This window comes from Myotis yumanensis, unplaced genomic scaffold (genome assembly GCF_028538775.1).
Source record: "Myotis yumanensis isolate MYYU_CA2020_CCGP unplaced genomic scaffold, mMyoYum1.0.hap1 SCAF_5, whole genome shotgun sequence".
Taxonomy (NCBI): Eukaryota; Metazoa; Chordata; class Mammalia; order Chiroptera; family Vespertilionidae; genus Myotis; species Myotis yumanensis.
The window spans coordinates 30,022,129-30,045,277 of NW_027223756.1; the positions used below are offsets into that span (position 1 = coordinate 30,022,129).

At 48.3% G+C, this 23,149-nt stretch overlaps 1 protein-coding gene and 1 pseudogene across 2 annotated transcripts in view; one reads left to right on the forward strand and one right to left on the reverse strand.

Moving 5' to 3' along the window:
- SIL1 (SIL1 nucleotide exchange factor) overlaps positions 1 to 17,733 on the forward strand; it is a 214,986-nt gene extending 197,253 nt beyond the window's left edge. For both annotated transcript variants that reach the window (XM_070414888.1, XM_070414889.1), the window contains exons 8-10: positions 13,764 to 13,860; positions 14,288 to 14,452; positions 17,208 to 17,733. In XM_070414888.1, coding sequence (XP_070270989.1) covers positions 13,764 to 13,860; positions 14,288 to 14,452; positions 17,208 to 17,564 — 619 coding nt within the window. In that variant the 3' untranslated portion in view covers positions 17,565 to 17,733. The remainder of the gene's footprint in view (positions 1 to 13,763; positions 13,861 to 14,287; positions 14,453 to 17,207) is intronic.
- LOC139010050 (large ribosomal subunit protein eL33 pseudogene) lies at positions 898 to 11,481 on the reverse strand (annotated as a pseudogene).
- Positions 17,734 to 23,149: the final 5,416 nt, after the last annotated feature.

Below are 23,149 nucleotides of genomic sequence, written 5' to 3' on the forward strand. Positions count from 1 at the left end.
CATGAGAACACGAACAAAGTTAGCTCAGAAAATGCCACCAGTTTATGAGGATGATCTCACATATATAGACATTGACTTAGAAGACAGCAGTGATACAATAGAAGTTGAAGAAATTGATGTGTCTGGAACTAATAGTGATGAAGAAGAGAGCAGTGATGCAACAGAGGCTGAATAAAGTGATATGCTGCATAATATCATAGTACTGGTATGTAAACATTACCTGTGGTGATTACTAAATAAAAATGTGTTCTGTTTTATGTTTAAAATATTGATTTCTTAATTTTGGGTTGGAAAAATGAGGGCCATTTTATACATGGGGGCGTCTTATACACATAAAAATACAGTAATATATTGTGGTAAAACAACTATTATTTGAATGCTTGGTATTTGCTAGGAATTGTGCTGATCTCTTCATATAATATCATATTTCATTTCTACAACAGTCCATGAGATAAATATTATTATTAATATCTGTTTTACAGATGAAAAGATAGAGGTTCAAAGAGGTTTAGTAACTTATCCCAGTAATACAGATGGAAGACGCTGAAACTAGGACTTGAACCCAAGTTTCCTCTCTGACTCCAGAGCAACTTGTTCACTAGTTTGTTTGCTGAGTTTGGGCTTTTTGGTAAAACGAAAGTCCAGACCATTGGCTCCTAGCCCACAAAAAAACAAACACACTAACCCTGGGATGAGATGCCCTAGTGTGGAAGAGGTTTTCTAAATTGAGATCATAAAACTGGTATAGAAGCAAGTTGGTGTGGCACTATGGGTCTTTGCATATCTTACTACCTGGAAATCTCCTTTTCAAAAAATAATACTCTGATAAATTCTTGACTTGCTTTGATTCTTTTTTTTTTAAGAGAACAAATCCATTTTATTTACTTTTCAACAAGTTTAAATCTTTGAAGGGTACGGCATTACATGGATTCTGTGTCTTAATGGCCTTAGTGGGAAGGTTGCTTTGGAACTTAGCACGAACCATGCCACTGTTTCCATGAGCATGAGTTACCTTTCCCCAGATTACTCTGGTTTTGTTTGGTTTGCCACCAGGAGTCACTGTGTTGTTCTTTGCTTTGTACACATAAGCACATCTCTTGCCTAGATAGAATTCAGTTTCATCTCCAGCATAAACACCTTTAATTTTAAGAAGAGCTGTGTGCTCCCTCTGGCTTTGGAGACCCTGCTTATAGCCAGCAAAAATGGCCTTGGACCACAGCCTTCCAGAAATATTTGTCCTTATAGAAGTTCTGTCTCAGCAGACCTCTACAGGATCCAAGATGGTGGCGGAAAACTTGCTTTGATTCTTAATTCACTTTTCTAATAGTTTGATCTCTCAGAAGGTTATGTGTGTGTTTGGTGAATTGAAAGTGTTGGGAACCTGAGCAGAAAGTGGCTCTGTTTAGAGAAGCCAAGGGAAATGCAGAACTCTCTGAGTTTGAGGGAAAGCAGATTTTGGAAGATCCAGGGAAACGTAGATATAATATCTGACTCAGAGCTTTGAAAGGAAGGATGACTCATAGTCTGGTAAGTGAAATGTGTTAAATACAGTCACAAGTGATTACTGCAAGGAACAAGAGAGGAGACATGTAAAGAAACCAACATGGCTGTATGGAGAGCAGTTAGAGATGAGCTTTTGTCAAAGAGATAAAAAGGAGACCTATAACCAAGAATAGATAGAGAAGAAGGGTGTAAAACTCTGAGAACACCGTCAGGAATACCAGGTGGGTGAGATCTGGGATGCTGATAATAAGGATCTGCCTGAGCAGTTCGTGTTCAGATTGAGAGGCATGGCAAGGAAGGCATTAGCCACCTGCTTCAGTGAGATGATTCAATGTAGCAGATAAAGAGAGGGCATCTCCATTCTCTATTCTATTTCTCTTTTGCCTTTGACTTCTCTTTTAAGGAAAATGGCCTTCCTGTTAGAAGGAATAAAACAAGCATGGTTAAGAGAAACTTGAGCCCAGGACTGTGAGGAAGAAGGAACAGAGCCACTGGCTTCTATAAATTAGTTAGAATCTTCAAAAATCAAATGAAAATTATGGACATCGTCATGAGACCTATGTGTGTGAATCTTTATGGCCTCATGGGGGTTGAGAGAGAGGCAAGGAAATAGGATGGAATAACAGTTTTGGTTTGCAACATGATTTATGAGCATTTCTAAAGAGAAGTGATCTCTTGGAGCTAGTGTGAGTTTGGTAAAAGCTGGTCTTAACCATATTAGCTTAATCCTTCCACAGAAAGGTGCATAAATCTTACACATACCACTTGATAACTTATTAAAAGTAAATATTTCCATATATCCACCACCTGGATCAAGAAATAGAACTTTATCAGAACCCCACAAGATTCGCTTATGCTCCTTCCCAATTCTAATTGCCATTTTCAGAAAGATTTGCCAGCCAGGGAGATTAGACTAAAAATTTTTTTAATTTATTGATTTTAGAGAATGAAAAGGAGAGAGAGAGAGAGAGAGAGAGAGAGAGGAAGGAAGGGAGGAAGGAAGGAAGGAAGGAAGGAAGGAAGGAAGGAAGGAAGGAAGGAAGGAAGGAAGGAAAAGAAAGAGAGAGAGAGAGAGAGAGAGAGAGAGAGAGAGAGAGAGAGAGAGAGAAAGAGAGAAAAGAAAGAAAAGAAAGAAAAGAAAGGAAGAAAAGGAAGAAAAGAAAGAAAAGAAAGGAAGGAAAGGAAGGAAAGGAAGGAAGGAAGGAAGGAAGGAAGGAAGGAAGGAAGGAAGAAAGGAAGAAAGGAAGAAAGAAAGAAAGAAAAATCGGCTTTGTTGCTTCATCCATTCATGCATTCATTGGCTGATTCTTGTATATGCCCTGACTGGGGATCAAACCCTCAACCGTGGCATATCGGGATGACTCCAAACAACTGTGCTAACTGACCAGGAGATTAGACCAGTGTTATGGACACAGAGAAAGTTTGTGATCCAGGAAAACATTTGGCAGAATTTCACAATAAACTAATAGGTCAGGTAGAGAAATGGCAAAGACGTGGATTTGTAGCTATTTGAACAATCAGACCTAATAAATGTTTACTTATAAACGGCTCAGTGTCAACAGAGTCTTCACTGTAGCTATGTGCCAAAGAACTCATGTCTGACTCTGACCTGTCCAACTTGCATTCAGCTTCTCATGTAAGGACATGGGGGCAGATGACACAGATCATGAGGGATAAGCAACGTGTTGGCTATGTGACAGAATGAGAATCCAAAAGAATAGTGGCAGGCTAGGAAGAAAGGCCCAAGTAGCAAAGTGACATTTAAAATTTTGTTACTAAATGTTTAATTTTATAAATAGCCATACTCATGTTTAAAAAATAAATCTTACCATGCAGAAGCAAATATATGGTGTTATATCACCTATACTGTTGGTAACTTACTTTGTGACACTACTTCCAAAAACCTAGATGTGGCCTGAGGCATTTGGAGTAGAGTGGCACTGGGGCAGAGGGGCCGGGCCCACTGGACACTGGAGGGGTTGTCCAGGCTGGAGCCCTGCGGGGGATTCCTCAGTACATGGAGCAGCATCCCACAGAGCATTGGCAAGAAGCCATGGAATTCCAGAGTCACACAAAAATGACTCTGGATCCCATGATGCAAGATTGTGAAAGGGGAGCTTTCTCTAGACCAGTGGTTCTCAACCTTCCTAATGCCTCGACCCTTTAATACAGTTCCTCATGTTGTGGTGACCCCCAACCATAAAATTATTTTCGTTGCTACTTCATAACTGTAATTTTGCTACTGTTATGAATCGTCATCTAAATATCTGATATGCAGGATGTATTTTCATTGTTACAAATTGAACATAAAGCATAGTGATTAATCACAAAAACAATATGTAATTATATATGTGTTTTCTTATGGTCTTAGGCGACCCCTGTGAAAGGGTTGTTTGACCCCCAAAGGGGTCGCGACCCATAAGTTGAGAATCGCTGCTCTAGACAGTTGGTTGCTCCTAAGCTTCAGAAAGGCTGACCTGTCAGAGCAATGATGGGGCCAGTTGGTATGTTTCATGACATCAGATTTCAACTAGGCATCAGAAGTATTTCTCTAGCAATTGGAAGAGTTTAAAACTAGAGTTAAGGCTGCCTTGTTCAATGGTTGGCTCCCTACTGCTCTAGTCTTCAAGTACTAGGTAGCCAGTTTATCAGATATATTATACTAGATAAAAGTTTTGGGCATTGGGTCCAGTTACCCCAGATGCTGGCCCTCAAATCACTATGAGGGCATTTACAAAAATCAGATTTTGAGCCCATCTTCTGAATTGTGATTCAGTTTGTGTAGTAGTAAGGTTTAGAATCAGAATTTCCAAAAAGTTTTTCATGCTCCTTGGAGAAATGGCTGATTCCATGGCAGGTGCAGGAAAAAGACATTATTTGTACAAGGACATCTTGGACCAGAAAGTAAGGAATTGCTCAAAGAATGATGGAAACATGTCAAAAAGACACAGAAGCTAGCACAAAAAAGCTCTGGTGATTAAATGAGGGATAATTTGAGCAATAAAATAAAGAATGATAGAAATGGTTATAACCTCTACGCGTGTCAGAGGTGACACGTGAACTCATTTTTTTGGTTGATTTTTCTTTGTTAAATGGCATTTAAATATATAAAATAAATATCAAAAATATAAGTCTTTGTTTTACCATGGTTGCAAATATCAAAAAATTTCTATATGTGATACGGCACCAGAGTTAAGTTAGGGTTTTTCAAAATGCTGACATGCCAAGCTCAAAAGGTTCGCCATCACTGCTCTAGAGAAAATAAGAATCCATGAATCCATACTGATATGAATGAATGAATAATAAGGAAAATCTCTTTTTGAAGTAGAGCACAACAAATACAGATAGAAGAAATAATGGAGTTTGAATATCATCATGTGACAAGCACCATAGTAATAAGTATTTTGAGCAAGAATTATTGACGAATGCCAGAACTAAGTGGGTGAAACATGCTGTCTTCATATCTCAAAGTGTCTCCCTACAAAATTTTATTAATTTAAAAGAGGCAAATAGTGTCTTTATAATGGAGAAATCTGGCAGATACCACCATGACCAAGTAATGGAAGTGACCACCACCAGTTGTGGGCCTCACTGACATCTCATGCCTCCTGATATGATGCACTGAGAAAGACGTAACATTGCTTTTATGGTATTCCTGTCAGCGTGCATAACCTTAATCTAATTATGGGGGTAAATCAGACTAATCCAGACTGAGGGGCATTCTACAGTTGGCTTGTGCTCTTCAAAACTATCTGTAAAGACAAAGGCTAAGAAAATTATTTTTCTAAAAAGGATATTCTAAGAAGTTGGCAAAATCTGAATATCTATAGCTTATGTATCAGTGTTAATTTCCAGATTTTGATCATTGTACTGTGGTTATATTCTTGGGAAATATACACTTGATACATTTGGAGTAAAGGGGCATGCATATATGTGCACCTTGTTCTCAAATGTTTCAGGAAAGAAAAAATATGTGAATATATAGAGAGAGAGAAAATGAAAAAGCATATGTGTTAAAATGTTAACAATTGGTGACTTTTAAAATATATATATATTTTTTATTGATTTCAGAGAGGAATAGAGAGGGAGAGAGAGATAGAAACCTCAATAATGAGAGAGAATCAATCATTGATTGGCTGCCTCCTACACACCCCTTACTGGGTATCAAGCACACAGCCTGGGCATGTGCCCTGACTGGGAATCAGGTATCGAATCGTGACATCCTGGTTCATAAGTCAATGCTCAACCACTGAGCCCACCAGCTGGGCCAATTGGTGACTCTTGATGAGAGTTCTTTTACTATTTTGCAACTTAAGTTACTGTAAGTTACTTTTCTTGTGTAATTTTCTGTAATTTCTTAAGTGTTGTGTCTGAAATGTTTTAAGAGAAAAATGTGCCCCAGATGATTGTGATGCAGAGCTATGTTTGAGAGCTACCAGATGTCTGTCAGGAAGATTCTTTGATTGCCTTCCCTCTGAGGCCTTCTTATCTCTCCAGAGGTGGGCAGAATGTGTGTGTGTGTGTGTGTGTGTAAGTAAGTAAGTAAGGAGATCCTAGAGATATTCTTGTAAGAGCTATCATTGTGGTGAATTGTGGATATCCACAGTTGCTTACATGACTGGCTTCTGGTTGGGGACTGTATATGAACAGTCCAGTGACACCCTTGCCCTCTCCCAGTAACAGATGGAACTTCTGAAGAGCCCATTGTGGTTCCCTTCACACTTAAGTGGGATAAGGCCCATTACAAGCTGGATGTTTTGTTTCTCCTGTGGGAGAGTTGTAAGTGGCATTTATTATTTTTGGTGAACCTGTTCTGTTTATATTCAAGTTGGCAATTGTTTCCATCTTGATGATTAATTAATTGCTTAACCCCATTAATCCCTAGATGGTAGGTTAGTATAGATCCCTAATGAACCGACCTATTTCAGGATTACACACTCTGCCACTCCTTGTGTTTCACAGATGATCAAGGCCATACACTAGGGCACAAACAAGGTCAGGTCACCGGAGAAGAATCCTTCTCTCTGAGCAAGAAGATGAGCATGTACAACTTCATCAGGCAGGATTGCAAATGAGTAAGCCTGACCACACATCCTGAGATATGCCCTCTTTCCCCACTGCACAGCATCTGCTCCTGGAGCATTTCAGAATAATAGCAGCTTTTCACTCTGTTATTAAGCAATTAAAAAGACATGACATTGCTGTACTTAGAAATATTGAAGACTCATGAGAGAGTACATGCCGCAATGTGTCCTGTGTCCACAGCTTGGACTGGGACTCTGGTGACACGTGCTCTGCTTCAGGGTTCTACCTTCGTGTTTCCTCAGCCATCTAACCCATCAGCCTAATCCTTATTTCCCATCCCAGAGCTCTGCCTTCTCCAGTTTTTCTCCTCTTTTTTTTTTTTTTTTTCAGCCCTTGTTGTTCTGATTAACCCAGCAGGATTTCTGTGTGTTCTGTTTCTGTGCACACACCCCTGGTGCCAGCAGCACCTGGTTTGTGGCTGTGTGACCTGTCCAGCTGCACAAGACCCCACACTGAAAAGGGCCTGGCTTGGTTTAATGCTCTGCCCTTGCCACCTGAAATTCCTTACAGTTTTTTAACAAGGGCCCCACATTTTCACTTTACACTGGGCCTGAAAATTATGAAGCCACTCCTGTACCTGAAGTGGGCAGCATTCTCATGCCCTCCCCCCCCACCCCCAGCCAGGCTTGGCTGCACACCCTAAGATCGCTCCTCCACCCCCACCCCCAACACTTGCTCAGCTTTGCTTAGCTAAAGTATGACCTTTGACCCTTGGGAGATTACCCACATCAGGCAGTCGGACCCAAACGGTTTGGTTTCTGCAAATGTAATCACTTCATTTCTGCAATCCCCACCCCCACCCCCCAAATCTACAGATTAGCAGCTGCTGCTGCTGTCCCTCTGCACACAGGCAGCTGACTCGCCTGCTGATTGTGAACATCCCAGTAATCCAAGTGCTAATGGTATTTATTCAGTCCAGCCTGCTTAGCCCTGAACAAGGTTTATTCTCATTTATCTTGCCAGAGACGGGCTACGAGCTACGAGCTACATCCTTAATATCCTTTTGTTGACTTTGAGCACACCAGTGCCACTAATGTCACTAAGAGGCTTGCCAGGCCCCTGCTCTTTTAACTCTCTCAATCTCCAACTGTCAGGACATCCATCTTCTATCCATCAAGACACCCCGCCCCCCCAAACCTCACCCCAGGCAAGGGGTGTAGCTCTGGTCCAGATTCTGTAGGCTGGGAGGGGTATGAGGCCAGCTATATATGCCCGAGGCATCTGGGCTAAATAAAGCTGTGCTCTCAAGGTACTGGTCTGGCCTCTTTGGGTAGCAAACCCACTATAATCATACTCTTTCTGTCACAAAGCTTCAGCTAGCATTTTGGCATTATTAGCTATTCTCTCTTTAGCACAGGGTAGTTTTAGTTCTGCCTCACAGGTGAGGATACGGAAGTAAAGGGACTTATCTGAGGTCATCAGGCATTGTTCACAGGATTCTCACCAAGGGTTCTCCAGGCCCTGGCCCTTGTACCTCACTCTACGCTATTTTGGGTATTTCCGCCCCAAAAGCACACAGCAGTGAGCATTCAGAGCCCAAGGCAGAGCTGCCTGGGGGGAGAGAGGCTCTGAGAGCATGTTGGTGTCTGACCCTCTGGCCACATTGCTCAAGAAACAACTGGCCTCTGCTGTCCCTGCCTGGATGGACGGAGTGCCGTCGGGAATGCAGGCCTTGTCTCTCCCAGGCTCCCTCTGCGGTGCTTCCTCAGCTCCTTGACTGGGCAGCATAAAAGGCTGTTTTCAGAGGGTATTGTATTTGACCCTGAGGTGTTCACCGAGCCACTGAAGCCCTGAGCCTCGGTAGGGCCCAGATTTATGTGGGGCCCTTACTGAAGCTGGTCAGGAGGAGAGGCGGCAGCACGTGGGCCCGGGGTTGCCGAGCCCACATGGCCACAGTCTGCTTTACTGACCAGGTCCTTCCGAACTGCTGCAGGAGAACAAGGGGATTAATTGCTTTATGAAAGCGATTTCAGCAAGTGACAAAAGGCATCAGGCTTTCTCTTATCCTCTCTGGTTTCCTTCGCCTGTGCCTTAAGCTCTGTTCTCTCGTACTGTAAATGGGCTTTCCCCTTTGGGTTGGGTGGGCCTGGCTACTGCTGGCAAAGCTGTAGGTGCTCTTGGCTTACAGCCAACTTAACTTGTGGAGAAGAGAACTTTCCTCTGTCCTGACTCCTGTGTGGAAGACTGAAGGGCTCTGACTGCCTAGTCCTGGGGAACCCACTGAGGCCGTGGTTGCCAGCACTGGGCCACAAGCTCTCCCCTGCAGCCTGGGAGTTGAGACCCACCCCATCAGGACCACAGGAGTGGAAGAAGCAGCAGTCTCGAAGGAAGGAAAGTGTCAATGCTAGGAGATGGGGAAGAAGGGATGCTGGGCAGGTACAGGCACAGCGCCACGTAACCAGAAACAGCCTGACCTGGGAGTGGTGGGCTGTGCCTGGTTCAGTGTGTCTCCTAGCTCAACTCCTGTTCCCCGCCACTGCCCCCTCCCCCTCCCCCACCCCACATCACTGTCCTGAGATGAATCTTGCTCCAGGGCTCTCTCTGGTGTCTGACACCTGGAGGCACTTGTTTCCAACTTACAGTTTTTCCCTGGGTGTGGGCTGAAGTAAGAATAGGAGCAGGTTCCATTTGCTGGGTGGTGTCTGGGTCCTACGTCGCCCCATCTTGGTCCCAACCAGCAGACCTGCTGGCACTATGTCCAGCTTGGCCTCTTGGTATCAGGTGAGCTGCACCTCTCAGCCCAATTTTTATGACTCTCCAGGGAAGCCTTCCACTGAACAGTCTCCTTGCCTCTACACACATGATCATGCTGTCTCCTTCCTGTAGTCTCACCTCTCCTATGCAGCTCTCCTGGCTCTTCTAGAACCCCACAGACCTTAGGTTCAGAGCCACCTGGTCTGGCCTAAAGTTACAAGCCATTCATTTATTCATTCACTTCTAAACCAGTAAATAGCATCTGCTGTGAATCCTGGCTTGCTCAGTGTTGAGTGGCAGAGAGCAGGCTGAGCTTCCCCAAGGATCTGTCCTGCATGGGGCTTCTCGAAGCAATTGCCTGGCAGTGGCTTGCCTCTCCATCTTGCCTAAGACAGAGTCAGGCCCTCTCTAACTTACATTGGGGCTCCTATGGAAGTACCAGGGAAGCCATATCTCCTATTGGCTTTTGGCATCTTTTCTTGACTCCCAATCAGCTTATTCTTTCTCTAGAGGATCCCAAGTATTTGCCTACACAGTTCATGCCTGCCCCCTTTGCAAGTGCTTTGGCTGATCTCTTCCCTACCCCCACTTCCTTCCCTCTGAGGTTCCTCAGTCTGTTGCATGCTTTCATTTTGTCCATTTATTTTGTTCATCCTATATAATAGCCTAATATGCTAAGTGTCTGGTCGTCTGTTCAACCAATCAAAGCGTAATATGCTAATGATAACGCTAAGGTCACTCAATTGCTCACTCTGATGTGCGCTGCCCACCAGGGGGCAGACAGTCAACTGGTAGATTAGCTTGCTGCTGGGGTCAGGCTGATCGGGACTGGGCTGATCAGGACTGAGTGAGACTGGCCGGATATGCCCTGGAGCCCTCCTGCATCCCTGTCCGGCCCGATCGTACACCAGTGGGGTCCCTCAGCCTGGCCTGTGCCCTCTCGCAATCTGGGACCCTGCAGGGGATGTTGGAGATCCGGTCTTGGCCCCAGGTGGAACAACTGGTCGCTATGATGCGCACTGACCACCAGGGGGCAGATGCTCAACACAGGAACTGCCCCCCGTGGTCATTGCACTCCCACAGGGGGAGCACTGCTCATGGCTGGCAAGCACAGCAGCGGTGGCGGCAGCGCTAGGATGTCCGACTGCCTGAACGGAGAGCGGGTCTCAGCCGTCAGTTGGACATCCCCCCGAGGGTTCCCTGACTGCAAGAGGACACAGGCCAGGCTGAGGGACCCCCACTGAGTGCATAAATTTCATGCACCGGGCCTCTAGTTAGATATAAGTGAGATCGTGTGATACTTGTCTTCCTCTGACTGACTTATTTCATTTAGCATGATAATCTCCAGGTTCCTTCATGCTATCTCAATGGGTAAGAGATCCTTATTTTTTACAGCTACATAGCATTTCATGGTGTAAATGTACCACAGTGTTTAAATCCATTCATCTACTGATGCGCACATGAGCTGTTTCCAGATCTTAGCTATTGTAGAATATGCTGCTATAAACATAGGATTGCATACATTCTTTCTGATTGGTGTTTTAGGCTTTTTAGGCTATCTTACTAGAATTGGGATTACTGACTCAAATGGCAGTTCCATTTTTAATTTTTTGAGGAAACTCCATACTGTTTTCTATAGTGGCTGTGCCAGTCTGCATTCCTACCAGCAGTGTACGAGGGTTCCTTTTTCTCCACATCCTTGCCAGCACTTACTGTTTGTTGATTTATTGATGGTAGCCATTCTGGCAGGTGTGAGGTAGTACCTCATTGTCGTTTTAATTTGCATCTCTCTGATGATTAGTGACGCTGAAGCATTTTTCATATGTCTCGTGGCCATCTGGATAACCTCTTTGGAGAAGTGTCTATTTAGGTCTTCTGTTCATTTACTTTTTTTATTGGATTGTTTGTCTTCCTTTTGTTGAGTTGTATGAGTACTTTATGCATTTTGGATATTAATCCTTTATCAGATGTATCATTGGCCAATATGTTCTTCCATATAGTTGGTTCCTTTTCATTTTGATGCTGGTTTCTTTTGCTGTGCAGAAGCTTTTTAGTTTGATGTAGTCCTATTCGTTCATTTTTCCCCCTTTGTTTCTCTTGCCCTGGGTGTTGTACCATGAAATGTCTGAGATTTTGCTGCCTATGCTTTCTTCAAGGATTTTTATTGTTTCACAACTTACCTTTAAATCTGTTACCCATTTTGAGTTTATTATTGTGTATGGTGTAAATTGGTGGTCTAGTTTCATTTTTTTACATGTAGCTGTCCCGTTATCCCAACGCCATTTATTGAAGAGATGTCTTTATTCCATTGTGTGCTCTTGCCTTCTTTATCATGTTGTCTCTCCCCTATACCTTTTGTTGGTGGTAGGGCTGCTGCTCTGGGAGGTGCCCAAGCTGAACCCCATGTGCTCAGGCCAGGTCTCCTTGGATTCCCGCTCTGTCCTGAGCTCTGCTCTTACCTTCTCGGGTTGGCTGGGTGATTGTCTCGTCTCTGGGTCTTGTTCTCAGTAGATCTGAGGACAAGGGTGAAGCTTTGTGCTGTGTTTGGAGGGCCTTGTCTCTGCCACTCTGCAGTCCCCTGAGGATGGGGCATATCAGTGGCCCTCCCCGAGGCTGATGCAGTGTCGGGCCTGGCAGAACCCCCTTCCTTGGGAGGCAGCATTTGCCATTTCTATGGTCCTTGTCTTTTCCTAGACCCTGCCTGTTGCGGGGGAGCGTTCCTCAGGCACATGATGGCAGAGACAGCCCTAATTAGCTCACACTTTGATGAAGCAGCTGCCTTTTTCAAGTTGGGGGAGCAGGGGCAGGGGAGAGGTTCAGCTCCCAGTCCCCCATGCATCGGCGCCCACCTGCCTGTCTGGACAGGAGCTGTCAGCCTCACTTCCCCAGAGACCCCAGCCTGTCTCCAGACTGCTCCTCAGACACGAGTGGAGTTACAGTGGGACAGGCTGGCACCCACCCTGCATGTCCTCTCTGGCTTAGTGTACTGAGTCTGCTTGAACCTTGAAGCTGGTGCCAGGTAGGAATAGAACGGGGGCCATCACTATGCCATTCGGCAGCACTTAGGGAGTGCCTGCTCTGTGCCAGGGCCTCTCCTGCAAGCAGCAGTGTAAACACTCCTATTACCTGCCTCCATTCTTCTCTGGGGTTTGGACCAGGAGCTTTCTCCCTCTGATTTTTAACACCCTGCCTCATGCCATGAGGACCCCCTGCCAAAGTTGGGGGTTAGGAGGAACCAGGCCCTTTTGGGGCCTCCAGGGAGCTGGTGGCCATTCTAAGGGAAGGCAGCCAGAGCCTGATGGAGACTTGGTACCCTCTCTGGGCTGTCTGATCTCTGGCCTTGCCCTTCCCTTTGCTGCTGGCCTCAGGCTTTTTATGTGCCTGCTGCCTTTTTTCTCTGAAGCCTCAGAAGTGGCTGGTGGGGGAGCCTTGACCTTCCTCAAGGGCCTAAAAACATAGGTCCCTGTGTTTGGCACTTGCTCTTTAATTGATCACTAATTTGATTTGAGAAAGCAAGGATCCTGCAAAAGGGTATCCTGCTGGGGTTCCCTGCCATGTGCCCTCCCTGGCACCCTTCCAGGCCCAGCGTCCTTTCATCTAGGAGGGCTGTGCCTGAAGTGTTTGTCTCTCATTACTCTCCCCAGCCTGGAATGGGGAGAGGAGTTCCAGAGGCAGCCCTGGGTGCTGAGGGGTTTAGCACTGCCTGTTTGTTGGTCGGCACAATTATGGTATAAATATGTTTATTCATTCATTCCCTATTGTTCAGGGTCCTAGGCCATGGCAGGCCCTGTGCTCAACGCTGAGGTTACAGGGAGAGAGAACATCGCAGCAGCTGCTCTCAGAGAGTGGAGGGCTGGTGGGGAGGCACTGGGTTGGTCCTGTTTCAGGATCTGCATAGGGATGCAGAGGCTCCCTGGATCTTGTGTTTTCTTGTTATCTTCCTACCACAGCGTTCACTATGTGCTGTGTGTGTGCTCCGCCCAGGAGAGGAGAGAAAAAGAACGGGTTCCTGTCTAGGGGACCCCATTAGTAATTGCCCCGCAGTGTGTGATGGGCCTGGAGTCATTGAAAGAGGAGCACCCAACACTGGCTTGGGGAAGGTGGACGAAGGCACCCTGGGCATCAGAAGGATCTTAAAGTGGTAGATGTGATTTCCTTTTTTAAAACACCCCAGCCTGCTGGCTGCTGGGGAGGGGAGACTGACATGGGGGCACTTGACCCTGTCGTTTGTGCCATAGGTCATTGTACCCAGGTGGATCCACACTAATTAGCCTCTGTTTCCCCATCTCAGTTCTAGCTTGTCCAGAGGGGAGAACCTCCCCCGACCCCCTTGCACACCTTGTTTCTCCCAAGGGATGGCTGGTGTGCTGTCAACTCTCTGACCACCCAGATCCCTGGGCTGGGCACAGTGGTGTTGCCCCAACTTGGTGAATAGGTGCCAAGTCATGCTTTTCTGTGCTTCCTCTTCCCACCCTCCATAGCAACCCAAAGGTCCAGGTGGAGGCCATCGAGGGTGGAGCCCTGCAGAAGCTGCTGGTCATCCTGGCTACGGAGCAGCCTCTCACTGCAAAGAAGAAGGTGGGATTCTGCTCCTTTCCTCCTGCCCAGCCCCCAGCACACCTGTGGAGCCTGGAAGGCACTGGTCCCTTTCCAGGCTGTGCATGTCACTTTGGGGGGCGTAGGCGGAGAGGTCCCACTCACTCAAAGTATCACAGCAGCATCCCAAGGCATCTGGGGGCCTGGATGTAGCTCCCACGTGTGGTGTTGAGTCCCACACCCTGGCGTCCTGCATTGGGCCTCGATTTGTCCACTGGGTGATGTTGAAGGTGTCTGGCTCTCCCAGTCCTGAGTTCTGGGGTGTAGCTGTCCCTGAGGGTAGTGGATGGAGCCAGGAAGAATGGGAGCCGAGCTGAGATGGTTGGTGCACTTACAGCTGCCTTTTCTGGGCCTAGGGCAGGGCCAGCTCTGATTGGCCCCTCACCCATCTGCATGTGTGCCTCCCCAGGTCCTGTTTGCACTGTGCTCCCTACTGCGACACTTCCCCTATGCCCAGCAGCAGTTCCTGAAGCTGGGGGGCCTGCAGGTCCTGCGGAGCTTGGTGCAGGAGAAGGGCACAGAGGTGCTGGCTGTGCGCGTGGTCACCCTGCTCTACGACCTGGTCACTGAAAAGGTGAGTCCCCGCTTGCCCTGCCTCCCTCTCACTGTGTTTGCTTGTGACCATTCGATCCTGGTCCCTCCCATGTCTCTCTCATTCATCCCTTCATCCTCATTAGTAAGTGCTTTGGAGCAAACATGCCAGCTCTGATCTGGGCAGACAGGGGTGCTGTGGGCCCACTTCAGGGCCCCAAACCCAGTATTTCCGAGACGTCAGGGAGGCTGTCCTGTGGGAAGTGACTGCTGGGCTGAAACCTGAGGCTGATGAGGAAGGACAAAGAGAAGGTGCTGGCAGTGGTCCGAGCCAAGTGTGCAAACTCAGGATCAGTGTGATCGAAGGCCAGAAATAGTCTGGGTGAGCCCCTCATTTAAGGCTGAAGCATAGGGTGGGGTGATGAGGAGCAGGAGCGATAGAGCAGCTGTGTCTAGAAGTCATGACAACAGCCAAGGGACCAAGGAGCCAAGGGCTGGAATGATGCTGAATCTTAAGATTCTAGAAACCTGGAGTTGCCAACTCTGAGAGCTTTGGCTCTGGGCAGGGGCTCAGAATGGCTGCCCTGGAAGGCCCTGGGGACCCCAGGTGCTTGCCACCCGGAGGAGACTTGGTGCCTGGCTCACTTTGGTCTTTGTGAGACTAAAAAGTGTCTTAATTATGGACAGAGTAAAACCAGCTAGGCCTGGATTCTTAGTTCATCTGCCGCAGCGAGCATTGGCAGGGCCTTTTCAGCTGCCTGTCATTCTCCCAAGAACAGCCAGGCTGCTGATTGGTGGAGCAGGGCTGGGCAGCTGCTGGAACTGTTGCTGAGTGTTGGAGGCTGAGGGGCCTATCCCTCCTCCCTACCCCTCCCCCCTGTGCTTTGTTGCGGGTCAGGGCTGTCCATTGCTGCTTCTCTGTCAGCTATTGCTTTGTGTGCTTGCCCTCTCTGACTCTCTTGGCCTGTCATGTCTCTCAGTCTCCCTACCTCCCCCTTCTCCCTCCCTCTCTCACCCTCCTTCCCTTCTTCTTCCCTCCCTGTCTCCCTCCCTCCCTCCCTCTTTTCCTTCTCTCCCCCCTCTCTCTCTCCCTCCCTCTCTCCTTCTTTCCTTTTCTCCGTTTCTCCCTCTCTCCCTCTCTCCCCCTTTAAGCTGCAGAACCCAGAACAGCAGGCAGCCATGTGGTGCTCACATCCAATTAATAAGGCCCAGGCACAGCTGACATCCTGGATGTGGGCCAACAGGCCTGGAGAAGGACATGAACATCGGCTGGAGAGAAAGCCTGATCTCTTTCTTCTGTTGCCTTGGGTGTCTCTTCACAGCCCCCAGCCCTGGCATGGTGGCACTGACATTGGCTCATTCCTGGAGTCCTGGGTGCTGTGAAGATCAGGGAGGGACTGGTGTCTCTCGGCAAACAGTACACAGACAGCCATCCTCCTGCAGCAGAGGCTTTAGGAAGATGCCAGCATTCTCTATGCTGGAGGCAGTCAGGGCTTCTCTGTTCCCCAGGAGTGAAGAACTGGCCAGACGGGATGGTCGTGAGCTTTTCCTGTTCCAGGATGCTGACCCTCCCGCTCCCCAGCTTCCTCCACCAGCCCCAGTGGGCTCCAAGGCCGTCATGTGGTCTCCTGTGGCCCCTCATCTTTCCTGGGCTCCCCTCTTGCCTTCTCTGTACCCTGCATGCCTCATTCTCCCTGGAGTTAGGGCAGAGACTCCTTGCAGGGCATTTAGTACAGCCCATATGGGGCATTGTCACCCCTGCCAACCCTCCACCTCTGCGTAGCCTTCCTCTGACCTTTGAAATGAGCTGCCATCTTGTCAGGTTTCAGGTGTTTCCTTTGCCGCCTCTGGCAGCATTGGTTCCACCATATTTTGCTGATGGGGCTGGGTTCCTGCCCAGACGTTCCTCAGCTCTCCAGACCCTCAGCCTGGAGCCATCCTCCTTGGAGGGACACTTCAGGGCTCTGTCTGTTGTGTCCCATCAACCAGCATAACCTGCCATTCTTTTTTCTTTCTTTTTTTATTTTTTATTTCAGAGAGGAAAGTCGAGGGGTGGGTAGGGGGGAGAGAGAAAGAGAGAGAGAGAGAGAGAAACATCAATAAGAATCATTGATCGGTTGCCTCCTGTATGCCCCCTACTGGGGATCGAGCTTGTAACCCTGGGCATGTGTCCTTGACCGGAATTGAACCCAGGACCCTTCAATCCGCAGGCCAATACTTTATCCACTGAGCCAAACCAGCCAGGGCTAACCTGCCATTCTTCAAAAGGAGGTGGGCCCAGGCATTGTTATCACCCTCCTGTGTGTGGGCCCCCCACTCCATCCTTATCCTTGGACAACTCCCACGCATCCCTCATGGCTCAGGGAAGCCCTAGCTGGTTCACATTCCCACTCCACTGACAGCTGACTGGTCTTGGGCTGGCACCGCACTGCACTGCTGGACTGAATTTATTATGCTCTTTAGGAATTACTCCGTTAACTTTCATTCTCCTGCTAGACCCTGAGCTCCTCAGGGCGGGGACCCTGTCTCCATCTTTATGTCTCCAGCATCTGGCACACTGCACAGTTGTTTGGATGAGTGGATGGATGGATGGATAGGTAGGTGGGGGAGTATGTGTGAAGCCATGAATCCTGCTGGCCTTCTCCCATGAGGGCCTTTGAGGTCCAAGGGGATGAAGGAAGAGGGTTCGAACTCACAGGTCAGCCATGTGCCTTCACATCTGAAGGGCAGGGCTGACTGCTCTGTGTGTGTTCTCTCCTCCCCACCCGACCCCTGTCACCTGGCCATGCGGATGGCAGATGTTTGCCGAGGAGGAGGCCAAGCTGACCCAGGAGACGTCCCCAGAGAAGCTGCAGCAATATCGCCAGGTGCACCTCCTGCCAAGCCTGCGAGAACAAGGCTGGTGTGAGATCACTGCCCACCTGCTGGCGCTGCCTGAACATGATGCCCGTGAAAAGGTGCTGCAGACACTGGGTGCCCTCCTGGTCACCTGCAGGGACCACTACCATCAGGACCCCAAGCTCAGCAGGACGCTGGCCAGTCTGCAGGCTGAATACCAGGTGCTAGCTGCCCAGGAGCTCCAAGATGGCGAGGATGAGGGCTACTTCTGGGAACTGCTGGGCTCTATCAACAGTTTGCTGAAGGAGCTGAGATGAGGCCGCCCCCTAAGACTGAGACTAGACTGGAAGTGCTAGTAAGGCTGAGAGGTACCAGTTTGGATGGGTTCTTCAGGGGACAGCAGGCAGGATGGAGGGCTTCCCTACTGGGGTCTGGGCATCAGCGGGGCAGTGCTGGACTGGCCATTAAATGGAGGCGTGAAGGTCATTATCTGTCTGTCTACTGTGTATCTGTGCGGACTGGGCACAGCCCTTGGTGACATGCTGCATGGTCAGCCCAGGGCATCTAGTAACAGGCCCCCCAGTTGGGAAGGATCCAGGCTCAGAAGTTGGAAAACTCTGGCTGAGACATAGCTTTTACCACCCAGTAGCTCTGTGACCTTGTCAAGTCACTTAACTTTTCCGAGCCTGTTTCCTCATCTGTCAAAGGTTATGCCATTAAATGAGAGAAAACATGCATAAAGGACTACCCCAGTGCCTGGCACCTGTGCTGTCCCTCCCCGACCCTGCTCTGAGGGGAAGTTTGGGAACATCTCCCTGCCCCCCTCTACCTTGTACCAAGTAATAGATTTCAGGCCGCTGGTCCTGGAGAAGCCTGAGGGCATCACCACATGAGGGATGCTGATGGGTGGGCTGAGTGAGTGGTGCTGGGACCTGGTGGTGGAGGATGCTGGGAGGGGCTTGTTTCATTCTGGGGGCTCTTGGGTATAAGCCTCACCCTGGGAGAGGAGTGACCTCACTACAGCTGGTAGTGGGAGCCCAGGCCTGCCTCTCTGTGCCTTTGCCCCTCTGTGTCCGTGTGGAGCTGGGCAGAGCCCAAGGAGGAGGCCTTGGAGGCAAGGGCAACCGAATCTGACAAGTCCCTGCCCCCATCTCAGAGAGGCTGGGAGCCTACTGCAGGTTGCCACGGCAACCCCAGCTCCCGGCCTTCCTGATTTGGATTCTGGTGCGTTTGTTTATCAGCCTTTCCCAATGCACCAGAGGCTCACTCCTGCTGTTCAGGCAGCCCCTCCGCCTGCATGTAGAAATCTCAACTTCCCTATGCTGAGGGGACACCGAGTACTTACTTCCCTGAAGTCCCTTTGCTTAGCCTCAGACCTTCTCCGGCTCTCCTCATGCCACAGCACACAGGAGCTTGGAAGAGAGCTGCTGCCTGCCCAGAGCTGCCCACGTGGGCTGGAGGAGGCAGGAGCCTGTTCCACCAGCGTAGGAAGCCACAGGGTTCCAGCAAAGTGAGGATCAGACCCGAAATCTATCAAATGTTGGATTCTGCCTCACTGCCTTTAGAACCTCTCAGTAGCTTTCAAAGTACATTTTATAGATGAGAAAATCATGGCTCCGAGAGGCTAAATGATCTGCCTAATGTCACACAGCTTGTGAGAGGCAGAGCTGGGACTTGCTGGGCTGATCACGCTGTGGAAAGTGTGAATGTGCGGCTCAGAAGGGAATTGTGTTTAATTTGACAGACAGTAATGGGAGGGCCAGGAGAGATGGCAGAGCAGCTGTTCTATGGCAGAGCAGGGTAGGCTCCAGAAAGGAGGTGCCAGGGCCTGGCTAAGGCCAAAGTCAAGAGTCACTTTAAAGATGACAGCAGACCCTGCAGGTGGGTTTGAGAAAGGCGGAAGGTGAGACATGGGGAGAGCCTGGGTTTGGGGCTGAGTTTGGTCTGAGCCTCCTGGCAGGGGTGAGTGCTGAGGCGGCAGGAGCAGGTGCACCCTGAGCAGGGGCTGGCAGGAATGTAGGCAGCTGTGGAAGGAGACCCTGTGAGATCCTGGGGCACTGTCAGGCTGGGGCTGAGGATCCCCAGCCCTGGAGGCCTCTGTAACCACCAGGGTCTGATCTGGGGTATGAGCAGGGGTCCCCTTGGAAGGAGTTAGACTAGTAGAGGCCTAATTGAGGACTTCTATCCACTGGGATGCTACAGAAAGGGGACTTTGGACCAGGAGCTCTTAGGGGATGGGGTTGGCGGCCCCTGGGGCTGAGGAAGAGCCTCTGGGGTCTGTGGTGAGGGACACCAGATCAGTGCCAGGCTGCTGCGCCCACAGGTTGAGCAGTGGAGTGCTGCTCCCCCCTCCTCCCTCTACATACAAACAAGGCATCAAAAATGGTGAAGTTTGGTCCACTGGGTGTTCTCATTGGCCTCATCTAGTTAGTGCTGGATGTCTGATTGCTTGGTCCTGGGCCATGTAGCAGACCCACCTAGGAGACAGGCAGCCATGTGACCAAGGGCTTGGGCTCACGCTGCTTGGGTGTGGGTTCTGGTTCCACTGGTTCATCATTCATTGTTGTGTGCGGGTCTAGAAGGAGCCCTTCTCTGCCTCCCTTTGAGTGCCATCCTGGGAACTGTGGCCAAGGAATGTGACCTGGGTTTGAAGTTAGGCAGGAAATGGTAATGGAGGACTCTTAGCCACTAGTACTTGGGGTGATGTGACTTCTTCCTACCAGGGCCTCAGGCTGCTTTACTCTCCTCCCACCCCCCATGTTGTGGGGCTGTAGGGCTCTTGGCCTCATGGCAAGGACTGGCTGAGAGCTGTGACTTGTGGACTCCTCCTAGGCTCTGGCTGACTGTTGGTTCCCTGCTGCCGGACGGGGCTGAGCCAGGCCTTCCGTGTGGGAGGATGACAGGAATGGGGAGTGGGGTAGTGGTCCTAGGTCCCCCATCCCATCTCTTAGCAGGCTTGGTTCTTAATAGTTTTCTTGTTCGTTCATTCTTTCATTCAGATTGTATTTAGTGAGCACTTACTCAGTGTTAGGCCCCAGGGTTCTGAGATTAGTAAGTCAAAGGCCCTGCTATCAGGCAGCTCACAGTCTGGTGGGGGACAGTAGTCCCACTGTGACGTGGACGTGATGGGGAAGCCTTGCTCAGTCGGAGCTGAGGAGGTCAGGGAAGGCCTCCCAGAACTGGTAGTAGCCAAGCTGAGACCTGAAGGTGCTTGAAAAACAAGCCAGGTGAAAGGGGGAAGGGATTTCAGCCCCAGGAAGATGTAGGAAGGCCTGAGGTGAGAGAAAGAGGTCCATTTGAGGAACCCCAAGTTCAGTGTAGCTGGAGGAAGTGATGGGGTGAGGGGCCAAGTGGCTCAAGGTGGAGCCACAGGGGTCAAGGGGACCACATTCTCCAGTGCCTTGTTAGCCTTGCCAAGGGGCATAGCCTGATCCTGATGGAGCCGGGAGCCAAGGGGAGGGTTCGGGCATTTTCCTGGCTGCTGCTCACTCATTCACAAAACAAATTTGATTTAGGACTAACTAGGGCCAGACACTGTTCCAGGGCATGACGTGGTAAGTACGGGGGAGGGGCAGACCATGACAAATAAGTATATAATACGATGTCAGGCAGTGAGTGCTAAGAGCTGTGCAGAAAAATAAAACAGGAGAAGGGGTAAAGAGCGTTAGAAAAGGCCTCCCTGAGTAGACATAGTGTGAACGGAAGAACACAGGCTGTGAGTCGTGGGGATCGAAGGAAGTGCTTTGTAGACCAAGGGAATAGCAGATGCAAAAGTCCTCAGGCAGGAACATGGTAGGAGGTGGAGGAAAAGCAAGATTCAGTGGCAGGGAGAAGAGTAAGCAACAAGGGAGGTCAAAGCTCGGCAGCTATCGTAAGGTGGGAGTTTTCTCTTTGAGATGGGAGCCATGGAGAGACTCAACATGACTGACATTATAACAGGATCACTGTTGCTGTGGTAACAAGAGACAACCGAGGGGCAAGGACAGAAGCAGAAGCCCAGTGCAGGGTCTACTGCAGAACCGTGGTGAGAGTTGATGAGGTTTGAACCAGGGTGATGGTGATAGAGAAGGCAGTGTCATGTGCTCAGACTCCAGATACATTTTAAAGATGGAGCTGAGAGGAGCTGATACACTGCTTGTGGTGTGTGAGGAAAGAAGGTCACGGATGAAGCTTCACTCAGGGTCCTGAGCAACTGGGCCCCTGGAGGTACTGGTTCCAGAAGAGGGAAGAGAGAAGGGTTGAGGAGAAAAGATTGAGGCATTATTGTAGACATTGTTTTAGATGTAGGTTTATTGAGATTTCAGTTGGACATTCAAGTGGAGATGTTGAATAGGCAGCTGGAGAAAGAGTCTGGCGCTAGGGAGGAAGAGGTCATGTGTGAAGACGAACGAGGAGGCAGAGTGTGCTGGAGCCAGCTCATAGCAGCCTATAAGCCATGTGGGTTGTAGAAACATTGCGAGCTAGTTGTTCAACAGCCATTATTAAAAACCAGCACGGCCCGTGTGTCTCGGTTGGGCACCATCCTGTGCACTGAAAGGTTGCCGGTTTGGTTTTTGGTCAGGGCACATGCCCAGGTTGTGGGTTTGGTCCCTGGTCAGTTGATTGATGTTTCTCTCTCACATTGAAGTTTTTCTTTCTCCCTCTCCCTTCCTCTCTAAAATCAATAAAGACATATTTTTAAAAAATTAATTAGTTAAAAAATAAAAATCAAATTATGTAAACTTACAATTAATATATTAAAAATGCAAAGATAATTTTTAAAAATTAGTAGGAAGAGCAAATTAAACCCAAAGAAAGAATAAGAAAAGGAAATAATAAAGATAAGAGTAGAGAAGCCAATAAAATTGAAGGCAGAATAACTAGAGGAAATCAATGAAATGAAAATATGGTTCTTTGAAAAAAGAAGACATAGCCGAAACCGGTTTGGCTCAGTGGATAGAGCGTCGGCCTGTGGACTGAAAGGTCCCAGGTTCGATTCCGGTCAAGGGCATGTACCTGGGTTGTGGGCACATCCCCAGTGGGGGATGTGCAGGAGGCGGCTGATCGATGTTTCTCTCTCATCGATGTTTCTAACTCTCTGTCTCTCTCCCTTCCTCTCTGTAAAAAATCAATAAAATATATTTAAAAAAAAAAAAAAAAAAAAAAAAAAAAAGAAGACATAAATTACTAATATCAGGACTTAAAGAGGGGATATCACTATATTCACTTAAGAGGATAATAAGTGAATGCTACAAACAACTCTTAAGTCCATAAATCAGGCAACTTAGAAGAAATGATGGACCATTTCCTTGAAAAACACTGCCTTTTACTGCATTAGTTTTCTATTGCTGCTGTAACAAATGAGAATGAGCTTAATGCCTCAAAATAACACAAATTACCTTATAGTTTCATAGGTCATAAATCTGTCAGTTTCACAATATAGAAATCAAAGCCACCAATAGGATTGCATTCCTCCCTGTCAGCTCCAATAGGATCCATTTCCTTGCCTCTTCGGCTCCTTGAAGCTGCCTGCATTCCTTGGCTTGTGGACCCTTCCTCCTTCAAAGCCAGCAAAAACAAGTACAGTTCTCTTACGACATCACTCTGATGGACTCTTCTGCCAACCTTTTCCACATTAAGGCCCCTTGTGATAACACTGGGCCACTGGATAATCCAGAATAATTCCCTTTTTTTAAAAAAAAAAAATCAGCTGATGTGCAACCTTAATTCTCCTTTGCCATGTCACATAACATATTCACAGGTTCCAGGGAGTAGGATGTGGATATCTTTGAGGAACCATAATTCTGCCTTCCACAAACACAAGCTACCAAAATTCACTCAAGAATAGATATCCTGTATATTCCTATATCTATTGAAGAAATTGAATTCATAGTTTACAACCTTCTCCCAAAGAAAACTCAAA